This window comes from Perca fluviatilis, chromosome 1 (assembly GCF_010015445.1).
Source record: "Perca fluviatilis chromosome 1, GENO_Pfluv_1.0, whole genome shotgun sequence".
NCBI lineage: Eukaryota > Metazoa > Chordata > Actinopteri > Perciformes > Percidae > Perca > Perca fluviatilis.
The window spans coordinates 5894808-5914430 of NC_053112.1; the positions used below are offsets into that span (position 1 = coordinate 5894808).

Here is a 19623-nt window from a genome sequence, read left to right on the forward strand (position 1 = left end):
AATGTGTAAAAGGGAAAAAAAAAAAAAAAAAAACAGAAAAAAAAACCGCAATGTGTTTTTATGATAAATATCCGGCTGTGATACACACACAATATCCATGTTAGTAGATTAATTTACTGTTGAAAACAAAGATCAGAGCCGGTACTAACCGTTGCCATACCAAAGGCAAGATTTAACCATTGTTGTCTTCGGGTCAAATTGACTCGTTTTCAATTTTTGTTATATATCGGAAAATATGGGACGTATAAATAAGCGCTGAAAATATGTAGAAGAAAAATTTAACAGGACAAAACGTTGGAAAAAGAAAAAAGCCATCAAAAATGTTTTTTTCAAGGTTGACGGAAAGACAACACAAGGGTTAAGCTGCTTTTTCAACATTTTTGTTGCTTTTTTCCAGGGTGCGATTGCAAAAAGCAGAGAAGGGGGGGATTTTTGATCATGAACAACAAAAGAAAACATGCAAGAATTAAATCCTTCCAATACCTCCGTGGATATGGAGCCACTCTGCCAAAATACTTATTTATGAACTTCAATACAGTGGTGTAGCTAGTCTCATGAATTGCAGTGGGTAAACTGTACTGTGTATATATATATATATATATATATATATATATATATATATATATATATATATATATACACCTTTGTGGGAGGGGGTGCCATATCATAGTGGGGGGGTCTGGGTGTCCTCCCCCAGGGAAGTTTTGAGCATCAATGACTTCATTTCCTGCATTCAGATCAATATGGATATGCTGGACTTTTGTGCTGCTTATGGATGTTCGAACGAAAGAAAAACAGCAAGGGATAACATTTCACAGGTGAGAATATGTTTTATGATATATATGCCGCCTTCAACCTGCAATCTGAGCTCCAGTGGCAGCGGGAGGCGAGTTCAGTGGCCGTGGATATGAGGATGAAAATCTTTTGAGGTACCTCTTAGGCCATGTATCAAGACTGCATGCACAATTCCTTATTTTCTCCTCGCGCGCACACATAAAAAGCATGCACATACTCAACTGGAAAAGAAAGGTGAGACCGATTCATCCTCCACAATCACTGCTGGTGGAAACAACCATTTCCTCCTGCTGCTCCTTCACATTAAAAGCATCCAACTGGTTAAACACACAGGGAGCTTTTATTGTGAAGCAGCCACAGGAAACACAATGTGCTCTTAATGAAATACAACTTCTGTGTAAACCAGCTTTTCTGTTCAGTGTTTGGTGTTCAAGTCACTGTTTACTCAGGCCTTGTGTTCAACAACTGCTTTATTTTACAGTTTTTATTTTTACAATCACATATTTACAGATTTCTTTGACTTATAAACCAATCTTAGCCACAAAACATCCAAAAAACAAAATAGAAACATTCATTAACCTTTTATACACGGTATAATAACGACACATATTGTGTTCTGTAGACACTATAGACATGTAATAGGCCTTAAACTGCGTTCAGACCAAAGAAAGTAATTCGCAGATTTTTGGCAGGGTTGTGCAGCGGTGGGACTGTCACTGATGTTTGTTTGTGTGTGTGTGTGTGTGTGTGTGTGACTTCCCAATGTAGCACAAGTACACTTTATATTTCACACTTACTGTTTTCTGCCAGATGGTTTATAGATCTCCACATTTCCGACTGAACTTGAAGGCAGCTTTATTTCCCGGAGAAAGAGAGAAAGAAAAGAGATGAGTGAGATATAGCGAGTGCTTTGTTGTTGCAGGAAAAATTAGGAGGGACTGACGGAGGGCAGGAAACATTAGGAGGGACTGACGGAGGGACTGAGGAAACAGTCAGCTGTTCGCCAAACTCCCGGGCAGTTCAGAGCTTGTGTTTGGGGTTTTAAAACGTTCTCGTGGCAGAGATAGAGGCAGTGATGTTTCCTGTTTCCTGATTGGGACTCTCACACTGCCTCAAAAAACTCTGACAACTCGGATCTCTGTTACATGATTGCAACAGGGTTGCTTTTCTCCAAAAGTTGAGTCGGTCTGAAAACTTTTCACCACAGGCCCGCTGCGGGTTTTTTTTTTGTCTCCCCCCTGCGGTAACCCACTACCCCCCAATTAATATGTATGGAAAGACCTGCAGTTTTTGTGAATGCAGACTTACTCTTAAATGAAGGTGTCTTTTGAAACTGATTTCTTCTGGAAGTTAAAATAAATCTGTGGATTTAACAGAGGTTTTTAAAAATAGATATTCTGATGCAGTGTTGAAGAGATGAATGCATTAAATTAATTTGTTGACTATGTAATGGAATACATAGAATTAAAAAAACTTAACAATGAAGTATACGTCAATCACCACATTGAAAGGATAGATGATCAGAGGGGCAGAGTTTTTACCATCATTACTACAGGGACTAAATAATGGGAAGAGTTTCTCAGTGAAGGAGCAGCCAGTAAAGGAGTAGATAAGAGCTGCAGCATCTACGTCATAAAAGGAGACCAGACCCTCCTCATAATCCACAAACACCCCCACCTTCTGAGGAGGAGACTTCAGAGAGAGAAGGACAGGAGGGTCATCAAGAGCTTTGTACTCATTTCCATTTCTCAACCATATAGTCCAGTAACCATTCTCAGGGCTCGCTGTGATTTGTCCCTTCCTGATGACCGACTCTCTGGCCACTCCTAAATCCCATTCAGTCTTTCCTTTAACTTGAACCTCAAAGTAAAATCTGCCTGAAGAGAAACTCTGCTTTCCTAAAACACAAGCACAATTAGAAAATCTCTCTGGGTTGTCTGGGAGATTCTTCTTCACATCACCAAGATTCACTTGTTTCCCATCATCAGACAGGATGAGATCAGGATATGCTGTATCAGGATCAAGAGTCACATCCGTTGCATACTGCTGGACCCTCTTCAGCTCAGACTTAGCAAGCAGCTTCTTCATCTCTTTACTGAGTGTCTCCTCCAGCTTTCACCACAGCTTTCACCACAGTCCCCTCATATGTCGTTGGATGGACGCTGACCTCTGTCCAGTCCTTGGTGGGTGGAGGTTGTTGGATGTTTAGGGACTGGACACTCTGGAGAAGATGGAGGTGGTCTTCAGAGCGTAACACCTGCTCCACCTCAGTGCTTCTCTTCATCAGCTCAGAGATTTCCTGTTCCAGCTCTTTGATGAAATCTTCGGCCTGTTTTTCTGTTGTTTTCTGCTTCTCTTTGATCGTGTTGATGAGCTCATTCAGGCCTCTCTCAACAGACTCCTTCAGAGAAGTGAAGACCTGAACACCTTCTGCTATCTCTCTGTCTGCATCTTCCTCACTGAGGTCGACTGAGTGTTTGATCTCCTGAATCTTCAGTCGTCTCTTCTGGATCATCTTCTGAATTTCAGCCTCTGTCTTCCCCAGCTCTGCCTTCTTTCCTTCATATTCTTCTTTCAGAGGAACAACATCATGCATCTTGTGCTCTAAAACAGTGCAGAGCATGCAGACACATGTCTGGTCGGTCTTACAGAACAGCTCCAGAGGTTTATCGTGCTTCGTACACATCCTGCCTTCCAGGTTCTCCACAGGGCCGATCAGCTGATGGCTTTTCAAGCATGACATTGTCAGATGAGGCTCCAGGTGAGTCTCACAGTAGGAGACGAGACACACCAGGCAGGACTTCAGAGCCTTCAGTTTGGTTCCAGTGCAGACATCACAGGGAACTTCTCCTGGTTTGGACACTTGTTGCTCTGAGCTGCTGCTGCTGGCTTTCTGTTGAGCTGACTGTCTGAACTGAGCAACCATCTCAGAGAACAAAGTGTTGACATGCAGTTCAGGTTTTGTGTTGAAAACCTTGTTACACATCGGACACAGGTACTGGTCATTAGCATCCCAGTGTTCATTGATGCAGTTCTTGCAGAAGTTGTGTCCACATGATGTGGTGACAGGATCAGTGAACACATCCAGACAGATGGAGCACAGAAACTGATCTTCAGATGACAGATAGTTTTCTGCAGCCATATCTATACGTGTGAAAGAAAAGAAAAAGATATTAAAATACTATTTTAATTATTCAAAAAAAAGTGTTTTGACTTGCACCGAACTGTGAGGAACAAGGAACTTTTAAATCATGCTGACAAAGTGAAGCTCGCTACTCTGACAAAACAGCACTGAATATATCCACACAGGGGTGGAGCCAGACATTGAAAAATTTGGGGCTCAGCCCGGTTTACAGCGGGTAAATGCACTATATATTTTAAGACATTTGAGATAATAGAATGCCTAAATATCTGCACTGGGTTGCTCCACCTATGTATAAGTTCAAACATAGACTAGTCTGAACCTATCTTTAATTAGGTTGGGGTTTATGCGCTACTCAAATTCTAAGGGTTGCATCAGCTGAAAAAGTTCTAAAGGCATAAGTTAAAACTTAAAACTTACACCTCGCCTTGGTGGATGTAAAGTCCTCCGTAAGCAGTGGTGTAGTCTACGTGTAACACAGGTATACGCAGTATAACGACTAAGAAAGCTCCAGGATTTCCATATACCCACTTAAAAATGCCCAACAGCTCACAACAACATACTTTCCAATATAATTTTGATATATTTTTAATTGTCATCTGTGTTTTTCTTTCCACTGTAAATTGGTGCATAAAAGTGTATCTCAATACAGGAAATGAAGTCGTTGATGCTCAAAGTAACCCAGTAAGTATGCCCCCCTCTCCCAAAGGTGGAGCGATCCATAAACAGTAACCATAGCAGTAAAGTAGGAAGTAATCTAAACAGTCCTGAGAACTGACACAGAGAGACTGTTTAAAGCTGTTAAAGTGGGCTACTGTATAGTGGGCCTGTAGACAAACAGCCATAGTTATATTGTTACACATTTCACAAGAAATGAAAAGAGAGGAACTTGCTGCCTGAGTAGATCTGAAGTTTAGTGTTAATCCTGGTTGTAGAAAGTGTAAATGTGATCAGCTGTACTCACCAGTGTTTGGCAGAGACTCTGCTGTGTTGTTGAGAAAGACCTGATGAAGTCAGTTTGAGTTTTCTTTCAGAGAGAAACAGAGACTTGTCTCGACTGCAGCGTGGCCGACACTCTGACAAACTTCACTTTCATTTCTGGAGTGTGATGTTGAAGCTCTCCTCTTTCCGGTGTTGCTCCTCCTCTTACTGCAGCTCTGTTGTTTGTTTCCTCCCTCCCATGTGCACTCTTATTGTGAAATACCAGGATGTTGTCTGGTTAATATGGAGCAAAGGTGTGTCTTTATCTAACAGGTGGGAGGAGGAAGGTGTGTGAGAAGGTGTTGCTTATACCTTTATTATGTTTGTTGAAACTTGAAGGTGCCTCAGCTTTACTTTAACCAGGAGAGTTTAGTTTAGTTTATTGGACACAAATAGAAACCTCCACACATCTGCAACATGTCAATGATATGACAATGTTTTTTTTTTTTACAAATGGAGCTAAGTCTACGTTTTTGGCGCGTTATACATTGTCTTTGGTGTTTTTTCTACGTTTTTTGTGTGTTTTGTGAAGCACTTTGTAATGTAGATTATGAAAAGCACTCTATAAATAAAGATTAGTATTGACAGGGTTTCTTTGTGTGATTTTATGATTTTTGATCATGAACAACCAAAGAAAACAGAGAATTAAAAGAATTAATGATCCTCCTTCCTACTACTGTGGATATACGGCCAGCCGTGTCAAAATACTTATTTACGAACTTCAATTCAGTGGTGTAGTCTAATGTATTGTAGTGGGTATACTGTACTGTGTGTGTGTGTGTGTGTGTGTGTATATATATATATATATATACACACACACACACATGTGGGAATGTAGGAAAATCTCTGCAATTGAGGACGTCATCTAGGGCTTTTTGGGAAAACACTGATCCACATTGTTCACCATTTTTGACATTTCAGAAACCAAACAACTAATCGGATAGTGGAGAGAATAATCCATCCAACGGCTTTAAAGCGAATAAAAACCTGTTGCGTAATGACGTCAAATGCTGTTTTGCGGTCAAATTGGTATATCTAATTGATTTGAGACATTTTAAGGTGTTTCCATTCATTTTCGCACTGAATCGCACAACCTTCAAGCAAACATTTGCGAACAATGTTTTGCTAGACAAAATGGATCGCGTCTTTGTTGATGCCTGTCATGTGTGCAAACAGAGCGGAAATACTGGGCGGAAATGAACTACAACTTCTTCTTCATTTTGTGGCGGGTTGCAACCATAAAATGACCTAAAACTTAATCGCAATTCATTATTTATTCGGCAAATAACGTTTCCATCAGCGTTTATTGCATAAGCCGTATATTTCGATCAAGAAAAAATCCGATGAGACCGAACGTATTTCCTTTGAGTCGATATTCATGAAATTCCATCGAATTTTACTGTTTCCATGAGGCATTTTTCATTCAATATCACTTAATTCAGATAAAAACGTGTGGAAGGAAACATAGCTAGTGTCAGTGTTGTTTTCAGCTCACATACATACATCTGGAAGAGAGGTGTTGAGTGATATGTACAAATGGTTCATGAGAACAGCCTGCAACAGCCAAGTTAGCAAACAAAGGAGCAAAGAAACATGCGTTTCACAGGATGTAATCTACAGATGGCGAGTCCAAAGATGCAGGTGTGTTTCTTTTTTAAGATAATTTTTTGGGTATTTTTTAGGCCTTTAATTTGATAGGACAGCTTAGACTTGAAAGGGGAGAGAGAGGGGGAGAATGACCTGCAGCAAAGGGTCGGAGTCTAACCTGCGGCCGTTGCGTCGAGGAGTAACGGTACAGATCCATTTGTCCGACACGGCTGAAGCGTGGTGTCGTGACGTCATACATCCATGGATGATGCTCCACGCCATCGTTCAACGAAACGTGTTTCTGAAAACATTTTAAGAGAGAAATAGGCCGTGCAGTTGCTGAATCTGTCTTCATTTCAGATCGACAAAGGTCAGTTTGAAAGATTTTTGTCTACTTCTACTGGATAGTCGCGTCGCGTTGAATGGGCATCGGCCAGCTTTTTGACGTGCAGCATTTTTTCAAATGCAGCGCCGCCTTCCCGGGATGGTTTGCGTGCACGTTGAAGTCGCTTGACGTCACCCATAGGAATAGAGTGGAGCGCGGGAGATGCGACAGACGCAACAAACGCGTCACACGGTCAAATGGATCTGTACCGTGAGCCTCTATATATGGGCGTGTGCTCTACCAGGTGAGCTAACCAGGGGCCCAGATGTAGGTGTTTTCTACCCAGAAGTTATTGTAAACAAACAACATTAGTCGACATTAGGGTCAGTCTCGCTTTGCCAGACCTTCCTCCACAGCGCTGTGGAAGAAGGTCTGCCTAGTCCACACAGCATTCCTGGATGGGAGAGAAACGTGCTCTGGTTTATCGGCATTTCTTTAAACCAATCACAATTGTCTTGGGGCGAGGCTAAGCTCCAGACGGAGCCACGGTGCCTCTGCTAAATAGTCTCAGGAAGGAACTGGTTCTGGTGGAACATGCGGACGTTCAGAAGTAGTTTTAGTCGTGCGAGAGAAAACTCAGATTGGACAGATAGTCTAGCTAGCTGTCTGGATTTACCCTGCAGAGATCTGAGGAGCAGTTAACCATAGTCCTCAGAAATCAACCGGAGGTTAGAACCCCAACAGAGAGACAGAGGAAGGGGACGGACTTCTGGCCGAATTTCCGTCGGCACCGGAGCATTCCCGGAAGTGGAACTTCGTTGAAATGGACTAGTTGGGATGTAAAAACAATATATAAAAAAGTGTTTTTTGGAAATACTTACCAACCCTGCCTTTAATCTTGTTTGAAGACTTGGGCATGCAGAATAAAAAATTAAAAAATTAATTAAATTACATTTTTTTCAAAAAATAAAAAAATCTTATTAATCACAAATTTAGATGGCAGGTATCTGTCTATGTGTTCATATAACTTTATACACGCTACAAATGGCTGGAATCATTAAACACATCCTCTCCAAGGAGTGCACCAGCTCTAACATGTCCTGGAGGAAGTTCATGCAGCAACTGGCAGAGGAGCTGAGAGCGGAGTTTATGGAGGAAAAAAAGGGAAGCAGCGCACCCTCCGAGCAGCGCACCGCACCGCACCGCAGCACACACCAAAACGGAGGCAGGTTTAGGTTAGATTAGGTTATAAATAGGTTATATATAGGTTCAAATCACATACTTTTAATTGTTATTTGGCTGTGAATTATGTTGAATGAATTTCCCCCAATATGTTTTGGGACATTAATGTATGAAATAATCACGGTTTATGCCATGATATGATATCAAGGGTGTTGTATTGGATCAACAGCCACATGCAATTTAGCTAGCAGGTGAAGGTGAAACAAAAAATGTGCAAGAACTATAGACTAATACAGGCTTAAATGAACTGACAATATAAGTTATACGACTTACAGTTCTCAAGGATGCACACATGCCATCTCAACCGGAGGACAGCTTGTCTCTTTTTTCTTTCTCCCTTTTCTCTGAGTGGCACGCGTGGCCACTTGCGTTGTGAAGCGCTTGTCGGTGAAGTAAAAGAGTTTTTCAGAAGTCAGAGCTGAGACGCAACATTCCTCAACTTGTGGACAAATCTAACAAGTAGACTACACAAACGCTGTAACCTGGCAACGCCATCAGCAGAACTATGAAAATTATGCATCAAAAACATTTTTTAAGTTACACGGAGCAGCCCAATCTCCTAACAAGGGTGTGTGTGTGTGTATCACAGCCTGATATATTGTAAAAACACATCAGTGAGTCACGCTGTTGTTCCTTCATCACCATGAACACACACACACATACAGTAGTTTATTTTGACTCAATCCCACACACACCATCCTGCTGCCCCAAATACTCATTAGAGCACAAAATGTGGATTAATCCAGGCGCTGAAAATGAGCAATTAAAAAATATTAATGTTCATTTACTTTTTATATCCGGTATAACGACATGTGTCCTGTAGACACTATTAAAGGCCTTACTCTTAAATCAAACTTAATAACACAATCAAATATTAAGCAAATTTCTTTTTCTGTGGCTGAACATCAAATACACAAATTAAAAGAAATCCAAATTTTTTGTGTGTGCAAAATATACACTTTATAATATAATAATATTTATTAGTGATTCATTGAAAGTGAAAAAATGTCAGAGTTGAAGAGATTAATGCATCAAATGAATTTGTTGCCTATGTAATGGTAAGCATATCATCAATCAAAACAATGAAGTGTAAATCAATCACCACAGGAAACAGATTGTGTAAACAAATAATATGTAAATTATAAAATGTACATTTGTTCCCTTGATTAGAAATATATCAATACATGAAATAAGATGAGGTATTAGTTTACTCTGACAGGAGAGATGATCAGAGGGGCAGAGTTTTTACCACCATTACAGTCGGGACAGAAGAATGGGAAGAGTTTCTCAGTGAAGGAGCAGCCAGTAAAGGAGTAGATAAGAGCTGCAGCATCTACGTCATAAAAGGAGACCAGACCCTCCTCATAATCCACAAACACCCCCACCTTCTGAGGAGGAGACTTCAGAGAGAGAAGGACTGGAGAGTTAGCAGCAGCGTAGTACTTATTTCCATTTCTCAACATTATAGTCCAGTAACCTATTTGAGGGCTCAGTGTGATGAATTCATTCCTTTTGATCGACTCTCTGGACACTCCTAAAAACCATTCAGTCTTTTCTTTAATTTGAACCTCAAAGTAAAATCTGCCAGAAGAAAAACGCTGCTTTCCTAAAACACATTCAATGAGAGAAAATCTCTCTTTGTTTTTTGGGAGATTCTTCTTAACCTCCTTACCAAGACCCACTTGTTTCCCATCATCAGACAGGATGAGTTTAGGATGTGCTGTATCAGGATCAAGAGTCACATCCACTGCATACTGCTGGACCCTCTTCAGCTCAGACTCAGCGAGCAGCTTCTTCATCTCTTTACTGAGTGTCTCCTCCAGCTGAGCCACAGCTTTCACCACAGTCCCCTCATATGATGATGGACGGACGCTGACCTCTGTCCAGTCCTTGGTGGGTGAAGTTTGTTGGACACTCTGGAGAAGATGGAGGTGGTCTTCGGAGCGTAACACCTGCTCCACCTCAGTGCTTCTCTTCATCAGCTCAGAGATTTCCTGTTCTCCTGACTCTGTCAGAGAAATGAAGACCTGAACACCTTCTGCTATCTCTCTGTCTGCATCTTCCTCACTGAGGTCGACTGAGTGTTTGATCTCCTGAATCTTCAGTCGTCTCTTCTGGATCATCTGCTGGATTTCAGCCTCTGTCTTCCCCAGCTCTGCCTTCTTTTCTTCCTGTCCTTCTTTCAGAGGAACAACATCATGCATCTTGTGATCTAAGACAGTGCAGAGCATGCAGACACATGTCTGGTCGGTCTTACAGAACAGCTCCAGAGGTTTATCGTGCTTCGTACACATCCTGCCTTCCAGGTTCTCCACAGGGTCGATCAGCTGATGTCTTTTCAGGCGTGACATGGTCAGATGAGGCTCCAGGTGAGTCTCACAGTAGGAGATCAGACACACCTGGCAGGACTTCAGGGCCTTCAGTTTGGTTCCAGTGCAGACGTCACAGGGAACTTCTCCTGGTTTGGACACTTGTTGCTCTGAGCTGCTGCTGCTGGCTTTCTGTTGAGCTGACTGTCTGAACTGAGCGACCATCTCAGAAAGCGAAGTGTTGACGTGCAGCTCAGGTTTTGTGTCGAAAACCTTTTTACACATTGGACACAGGTACTGGTCATTAGTATCCCAGTGTTCAGTGATGCAGGTCTTGCAGAAGTTGTGACCACATGGTATGGTGACAGGATCAGTGAACACATCCCGACAGATGGAGCACAGGAACTGATCTTCAGATGGCAGACAGTTTGCAGCAGCCATATCTACACAAAGAGTGAATAAAAAGAAAAAACATATTCAAAATCAAAGTCATCAGCCTACAGTTACTTTAGCAAGAGGTCTCGTTAGGAGGAGGCTAGCTAGCTCTCATTGATAAACTCCAGCTCACCGCGGGCTCTATCAATGAGACTCGTGGACAAGAGGCGTTTATTTCCCCAATCGTTTGTTTAAATAACTCAACACACATATCCATTATAAGATTAACTGGAACCTGCAGTAAGAGATTGCGGGCGTAACAAGCTCGCTGACCGTGCTCTCAGTCACACACCGGCCATTTAGCAGGAAGAGGGGAGCTGCAGGCCCTGGAGCTCTGTCAGGGCAGCGGTGTTTGGTAGTCCAGTCACCCAGAAAAGTGTGAGTTTGCGCGGGTATGGAGAACCGCGGGCTGCCGGCCGTGACGGAGCTCAATCGAGCTCACAGCAGCACGGGGTCTGTGATGGAGGACAGGCAGGGTGGCGATGTAGCAACCCAGGCAGCGCCGGCCGCTGAAATCCGACACACAGTCGGACAAATTTGCAATTAGCCATCAATTTTCGTAAAGCGGCCCATATAAAAGTTTCAGAAGTGAATTTTGTAATGGAATAGCAGCGATCTGCGCGACCTAGTTTCAGAAGACTACCTGATCTCAGGTCAGTTGTGTAGCCTATGTAAATGTTGGGACGTGACCGTTCTCTTAATATGCTCATGGGCGTGACAAAGGTACAGGTCTTAGGATGCTTACGTCAACTTCCAGCTTTGTTGAGATTCACCCGTTTTCAGCCGCAGTTTCAAAATATGAGATTTTCATAGTAAAGGGGTGTCAGTGGGACTTTGAGCTTCTATGTTTGTCCTATTTACCCACCGAACTGTTGTTATTTAACTATGACAAGGTAAAATCGGTTTTGCATTCTATCACCCCTTTAAAGAGCTTAAAAAAGGTTGGGGCCGATGAAAATTAATTTTGGGACTATTTGATTTGATTGATCGGTTGAAAGAATGAAGAGACGTTGTACCTTCATCAGCAGACACTGCTGCTGTCTGTGTTCATCTGACTCATCCTAACACCTTTATATCTAGAAGAGTCATATGACGTGTGAGCAGGACCCAGTCTGACCTGTAGGGCTGCCAGTCAGCGCTCTTATTGGAAAGTTTTCAGGTTAATTATGTAATGTGAAAGGAACAGTCTGAACTCATAACAACACATACAAATCTCGAGTTTTATTCCTAGGAAACTAAAGTTGGAATGTTGTCCGTCCAGCGTTGGCTCGCCTCTTACTGCAGCTCTGTTGTTAGGTTTCGTTTCCTCGTACATTTATATTACTTTAGTTACGTACAGATTTCCCCCTGTCGATCTGATGTAGTCTTACTTGATTAGGTTTAAATTTGATTTGAGAACTAAGCTTGTGTAATGAAAAGACATTGAAAAGACAGAGTCATTAGATGGAGAGGCCTGAGGGCACAATGGCAGGAGCTTCTGATCTTGACTGTGACAACCCTACGTTTGCCAGCTGTCATTTTGCCAGATTCTTGACTGAAGTTATTTATGTAGCAGTCCTGCCAAACCAAAACGACACAAACTGTCTCAGCCTATCACACCTCAGCTCCACCCAAGCCACGCCCTCTTTGCCCATATTAGGATTACCCAGCTCCAGTAATAACGAAAGAGGAGTAGGGCCACTGGTGAAAAATGTATTTTAGTTCTGACTTTAATCTCAGAATTCAGAAAGTCAGAATTCGGAAATTAAAGTCAGAATTCTGAGAATTAAGTCAGAACTAAAATACATTTTTCACCAGTGGCCCTAATCCTCTTTCCGTAACTTGTCCCTGCAGAAATCTCTGAATGTGTTTTTACTCAGTCTATAGTTCAGGATTAACATTATTGATATTTATAATCATAATATTAATAAGGATCGTTTATCTTGTTGTTGAAGACGTGTGTCCACAAATCAAAACCAAGACAGATTTGAAGATCAAGTTTGTGACACACACCTGCCAATTAAAAACAACTCTAGGTTAATTATGTAATGTGGAAGGAACAGTCTGAACTCATAACAACATGTACAAATCTCAAGTTTTATTCCAAGGAAACTGAAGTTGGAATGTTGTCTTTTACTTTAGTTAGGTACAGATATTTCCCTGGCTTAACATAAGGTGAAGTTGGTGCTGTACCTAACTTATTTTGAGTGGAAACACTGAGCTGTGAGGTGTGAATTTGTTTGGTCTTCGGGAAACAACAAACTTCGAGCTAGCAAGCTACACAGAGTAGGGAATGTCAAGCCCTGACTGTAGGTCTATGTAATGAAATGTATACAAAAACACATTTATGTACTGCAGGTTTGACCTCCAAAGAGGTTAAACCGCAGAAACACTGAAGCCCCAAAACAAGAAGAAACGAAAAAGGTTAATGAACTCCTGACAACATTTACCAACCTCGAGTTTCATTCCAAGGAATGTTGTCTGTCCGGTGTTGCTCCGCCTCTTCACCGCTGCTCTGTTTTTTAGGTTTCGTTTCCTCATACTTAGATGTGATTTTAGTAACAGGTGTGGAATGGGGGCGGGGTTGGCTTCTAGGGCTCCAGCAGGGACGTGCACAGACATTTTGGGTGGCAGGAGCATAAAGAAGAGGCCTTATAGTAGTAGTAATAGAAATAGTTAACTTATAAAAGTGAACTATCAGATGCTGCGGCCAGAAGTGTCATCACTCTCTGTCTCTTCATGCTTCTTAACTTTAAAAAAAGAAGTGGTTTTGTGTTCTGTAATCCTCCTGTTGTCCTTGGTTCAAATTTGACCTGTTTTCAAAACATTCCGAAATTTGGGTTTCTTTCAACCAAATTGTCAAAAGGATGAATAACATGGGAGATACAACGTGCTTCACAAGTAAAATAAATGATCAGTTTACTACTTTCATTACATTTGGGTGTTTTATTTCAATTTCATAACATTTGAAAAAACAATGAAAAAACGTTGAAAAAAGTGATATAATGTCGGGAAAAAACAATAAAAAGCGGCGAAAACAATCGTAAAAAAAGGGCTGAAAACGTTGAAAAAACTTTAACAAAAAGTGTCGAAAAAGACGACCAAATAGTTTTAATTTTAGACCCAGAAAAACAAAACGTTGCATGGTCGACGGGAAGACAACACTAAGTAAATAGAATAGAACATGTTGTTTGGTAACACTTTACAATAAGGGTACATTAATAAGCATTAGTTAATGCATTAATAAGCATTAACTAACCATTATTAAGGGTTAAATAAATTGTATAATAAACATTTATTAACAATGCTCATGTTAACTAAGGTATTAATTGATGCATTATTTACCATTAGTTGATGCATTAACTAACTGTTAATCACAGTTAACTAAGGTGTTTATTTTACCATTAGTAAATGCAGTAATAAGCCTTCACTAATTATTAAAAACAGTTAATTAAGGTGTCTATTATATCATTAGTAAATGGAATAATAAGCCTTGAATAACTGTTAATAACAGTTAACTGAGGTGTCTATTTAACCATTAGTTAATGCAGTAACAAGCCTTGACCAACTGTTAATAACAGTTAACTAAGGTGTATATTTTAACATTAGGTAATGTACTAAAAAGCCTGAACTGGAAATAAAAGCTAACTAAAGTGTCTAAGTAAAGCCTTAGTTGATGTTGATGAAGGTATTTCTTAATATTACTAGGTGGTTGATGAAGATGTTTGATAGCATGTGTCTTGAGGTTCACGGCCAAGCCATGTCATTATGAGAAAACTTTTTTTTTATTGTTTATTTACGGGTCATGGTTTTTCACATACCTTTGTCCACTATATTTGTCCATCCTCCAACATATATATACTCCATAGTCTCCATGCAGAGGTTTGCTTCTTCCTTGGTCTTCATATAGATATTAACCTTCTGTATGCTATATAAGCATTACTTAACCTTAAATGGTCACTTAACTAATGTGTAACAATACTGAATAAGCCTTAATTAACCACCAATAAACAGTTATTAATGCTCTTTGGTAGACTTATTGTAAAGTAGAGAACATATGCACCTTTATTAATACTTAATTAATGTGTAACAATGCTGAACAAGCCTCACTAACCATCAATAAACAGTTATTAATCCTCTTTGGTAGACTTATTGTAAAGTAGAGAACATATGCACCTTAACTAACACTTAATTAATGTGTAACAATACTGAATAAGCCTTAATAAAACATCAATTAACAGTTATTAATGCTCTTTGGTAGACTTATTGTAAAGTAGAGAACATATGCACTTTAACTAATACGTAATTAATGTGTAACAATACTGAATAAGCCTTACCTAACCATTAATAAACATTTATAAATGCTCTTTGGTAGACTTATTGTAAAGTAGAGAACATGCACTTTAAGTAACACTTAATTAATGTGTAACAATACCGAATAAGCCTTAATAAACCATCAATAAACAGTTATTAATGCTCTTTGGTAGACTTATTGTAAAGTGGAGAACATATGCACTTTTATTAATACTTAATTAATGTGTAACAATGCTGAACAAGCCTTACCTAACCATCAATAAACAGGTATTAATGCCCTTTGGTAGACTTATTGTAAAGTAGAGGACATATGCACCTTAACTAACACTTAATTAATGTGTAACAATACTGAATAAGCCGTTCCTAACCATCAATAAACAGTTATTAATGCTCTTTGGTAGACTTATTGTAAAGTAGAGGACATATGCACCTTAACTAATACTTAATTAATGTGTAACAATACTGAATAAGCCGTTCCTAACCATCAATAAACAGTTATTAATGCTCTTTGGTAGACTTATTGTAAAGTGGAGAACATATACACCTTTATTAATACTTAATTAATGTGTAACAATGCTGAACAAGCCTTAATAAACAATCAATTAACAGTTATTAATGCTCTTTGGTAGACTTATTGTAAAGTAGAGAACATATGCACCTTAAGTAACACTTAATTAATGTGTAACAATACCGAATAAGCCTTAATAAACCATCAATAAACAGTTATTAATGCTCTTTGGTAGACTTATTGTAAAGTAGAGGACATATGCACCTTAACTAATACTTAATGTATAACAATACTGAATAAGCCGTTCCTAACCATCAATAAACAGTTATTAATGCTCTTTGGTAGACTTATTGTAATTTTTTTTTTTTTTTTTTTTTTTTTTTTTTTTTTAAAAAAAAAAAAAATTAATTAAAATAAAATTTAAAAAAAAAAAAAAAAATAAAAAAAAAAAAAAATTTTTAAATTTTTTTTTATTTTTTTTTTTTTTAATAAAAAAATTAATTTTTAATAATTTTTTTTTTTTTTTTAAAAAAAAAAAAAAAAAAAAAAAAAAAAAAAAAAAAAAAAATTTTTATTTTTTTTTTTATTTTTTTATAAAAAAAAAAAAAAAATAAAAAAAAAATAAATTTATAAAAAAAAAAAAAAAAAAAAAAAAAAAAAAAAAAAAAAAAAAAAATAATTTTTTTTTATTTTTTTTATAAAAAAAAAATTTTTATTTACATTTATAAATGAAAAAAAACATAAGTGTGCTGAAATAAGCATTACTAAACAATGATTCATAGTTCATTAATACTCTTTGACTTAAACCTCCACACAGCTTTTAAACATTAGTGAAACATTGTCAATGTGAAATCAAATCACAACAACCTTCTGTTATGCACACACATATTCAAAATGTAAACACGGTTTTCATTTGATTCTGAGTCAGTTCTCATATTTCTTTCCACTGAGACTCAGAGCTATAACAGTTTAAATCCTGTATGGAGATTACACTGGAAATTGTCGCGCTCTCGTCATCGTCACTGTCATGTCTTCTGGATAGTTTTCCTCTCTTGAAACCTAACAAACCAAGTGGGATATATTAATTTCTTTTAAATGCATGCAAAAGCTACGGACGCAAGAATTGATTGTTCACTATCAACATCAAATCTTTACACATATTGTACAAATGACAACAAAACATGATAGGGCAGCCTTAATGGTACACACTCTACCTAGTGAGTGTGAGCTGCCTTGACGATCATGATTATTCATTATCTAGATAGTGTCCAGATTATTAATTCATTGATGAATCTGACAGCCAGCAATCACAGCATTCACATGTTTTTTTATATAAATTACAGTATATTATGCACCATAAATAATCATTGTCATAGTGTAGCCTCCCCGGCTGAAAGATGGTCTTCATGGTTGGATGGTTTATTCACTTTCTATGCAGAAATCAACCTAAATAAAAAGCCTAGTACAATATTAAAATGATTCTCCTTTGAACTTTTTTCACATCCAATATACCTTAGTAATTGCATTTCTATCTCTCAAGTTAGCTACACCGTTTCATGTAGCTAAACAGGCTCATTAGCCTGGTAATTAACTGCAGGCTAAAATATGTTGACATGCTAGCTTTACTTGCACATACTCATCTCCAAGTCCGTAAAACTCTTAAACGGTATATCATAAAGTGACTGACAATACAAACGATATAAGAGTAAACACTGACAAACCTTGTTCCTTTATCAGCCAGATGATAAACGAGATAAGCATACACCATGCTTTCTTTTGCAGAGTATCAGCAGCACATGTTGCCCATGGCCTCAGCCCGCTTATAATACTTCCGGTTTCGGTCTTTTCAAAAATAAAAGCGCTAGCTAGCAAGTTAGCTAGCTTTAGTTAACCAAAATGACAATGTTCTCTGGCAGAAGTTTCTGCAATTAACTTATGTTAGAACTAACATAACAGCCAAGCTAGCTCTAAGTGACCCACATATTAGTTTGTTTCACTCATTTAATAATCTATAGCAGTTTCCAGCGTTAGCGTTTTTATTTTGAAAAGATCGAAACCGGAAGTATATATTTGTTCCCACAAGCGGGCAAAGTGTGCAGCTCATACAAGCAAAACGTTTTATGTTTAACTTGTTTAGCACCTGGTTGATAATGGGATAAGGTTGGTCATTGTTTCCTCTAATATTGTTTGTATTTTGAGTCACTTTATGATATGCTGTTAAAGAGTTTTACAGACTTGGAGATGAGTAAGTAAAGCTAGCATGTCAACATTAGCCTGCAGTTAATATTACCAGGCTAATGAGCCTGTTTACATAAAAAGGTGTAACTTCAGAGATAGAAATGCAATTACTACAGTATACTGGATGTGATAGAAGGTTCAAAGGAGAACCATTTTATATTTAATTGAATATTTTATTATAATTAAGGTTGATTTCTTAAAAACAAGTGAATAGGAATGGGAAGTAACACTCAATGTAAGCACTCAAAGGGTAATTTAGAATAATATATGTGTAAAAGGGGTTAAAATAAAAAAGATGGATACGTTTAAACTAAAAGTATTTAGTTTTCGTTGTTTTCTCAACTCTTACAGTTGTTAGATGCCATGTGTTCAAGGCATGTTTGAAACTGCAAAGGAAAAATTAAGTCTTGGTGAACCATTAGTTAAAGAGACCATCCCTCAGCCGGGGAGGCTACACTATGATAATGATTATTTATGGTTCATAATATACTGTGATTTATATAAACAAACATGCAAATGCTGTGATTGCTGGCTGTCCGATGCATCAATGCATTATTCTGGACACAATCTAGATAATGGATAATCATGATCGTCAAGGTAGCTCACCACTCACTAGGTAGTGTGTGCCATTAAGGCTGCCCTATCAAGTTTTGTTGTCATTTGAGTGTACAATATGTGTAAAGATTGGACGGTGATATAGTTAACGATCAATCCTTGCATACGTAGCTTTTGCATGCATTTAAAAGAAATTGATCTTCCCACTTGGTTTGTTAGGTTTCAAGAGAGGAAAACTATCCAGGAGACATGACAGTGAAGATGACGAGAGTGGGAAAATATCCAGTGTAATCTCCATACAGGACTCAAACTGTTATAGTGCTGAGTCTTCAGTGGAAAGAAAGATGAGAACTGACTCAGTCAAACTCAGAATCAAATGAAAACCTTGTTTACATTTTGCATATGTGTGCATAACAGAAAGTTGTCATGAAGATTTTATTTCACATTGACAATGTTTCATTAATGTTTAAAAGCTGTATTAATGTTTAAGTCAAAGAGTACTAATAAACTGTAAATCATTGTTTAGTAATGTTTATTCAGCACTGTTATGCATTTATCAAATGTAAGTTAAGGTGCATATGTTCTTAACTCTAGAATAAGTCTCAAAGAGCATGCATAACTGTTTAATTATGGTTTATTAAGGCTCATTCAGTATTGTTATACATTGATTAAGTCATAGTTAAGGTGCATATGTTCTCTACTTTACAATAAGTCTACCAAAGAGCATTAATAACTGTTAATTGATGGTTTATTAAGGCTTATTCAGTATTGTTACACATTAATTAAGTGTTAGTTAAGGTGCATATGTTCTCTACTTTACAATAAGTCTACCAAAGAGCATTAATAACTGTTTATTGATGGTTTATTAAGGCTTATTCAGTATTGTTACACATTAATTAAGTGTTAGTTAAGGTGCATATGTTCTCTACTTTACAATAAGTCTACCAAAGAGCATTAATAACTGTTTATTGATGGTTAGGTAAGGCTTGTTCAGCATTGTTACACATTAATTAAGTATTAGTTAAGGTGCATATGTCCTCTACTTTACAATAAGTCTACCAAAGAGCATTAATAACTGTTTATTGATGGTTTATTAATGCTTATTCAGTATTGTTACACATTAATTAAGTGTTAGTTAAGGTGTTTATGTTCTCAACTTTACAATAAGTCTACCAAAGAGCATTAGTAAATGTTAAGTGATGGTTTATTAAGG

At 38.2% G+C, this 19623-nt stretch overlaps 1 protein-coding gene and 1 pseudogene across 1 annotated transcript; both read right to left on the reverse strand.

Moving 5' to 3' along the window:
* Window positions 1-1361: 1361 nt before the first annotated feature.
* The window catches only part of LOC120563789, a 105162-nt pseudogene continuing 86900 nt past the window's right edge, over window positions 1362-19623 (reverse strand).
* LOC120564640 (E3 ubiquitin/ISG15 ligase TRIM25-like) lies at window positions 4749-10824 on the reverse strand. Its single transcript, XM_039809799.1, has 2 exons — window positions 9828-10824; window positions 4749-4764 (listed from the first exon to the last, which is right to left on the reverse strand). The coding sequence occupies exons 1-2, from the start codon at window positions 10820-10822 to the stop codon at window positions 4749-4751; spliced, it is 1011 nt and encodes a 336-aa protein (XP_039665733.1). The 5' UTR covers window positions 10823-10824.

Bases quoted from the DNA above. Each gene is read 5' to 3' on its own strand.
- LOC120564640 (XM_039809799.1), bottom strand. From the start codon at position 10,822: ATGGCTGCTGCAAACTGTCTGCCATCTGAAGATCAGTTCCTGTGCTCC.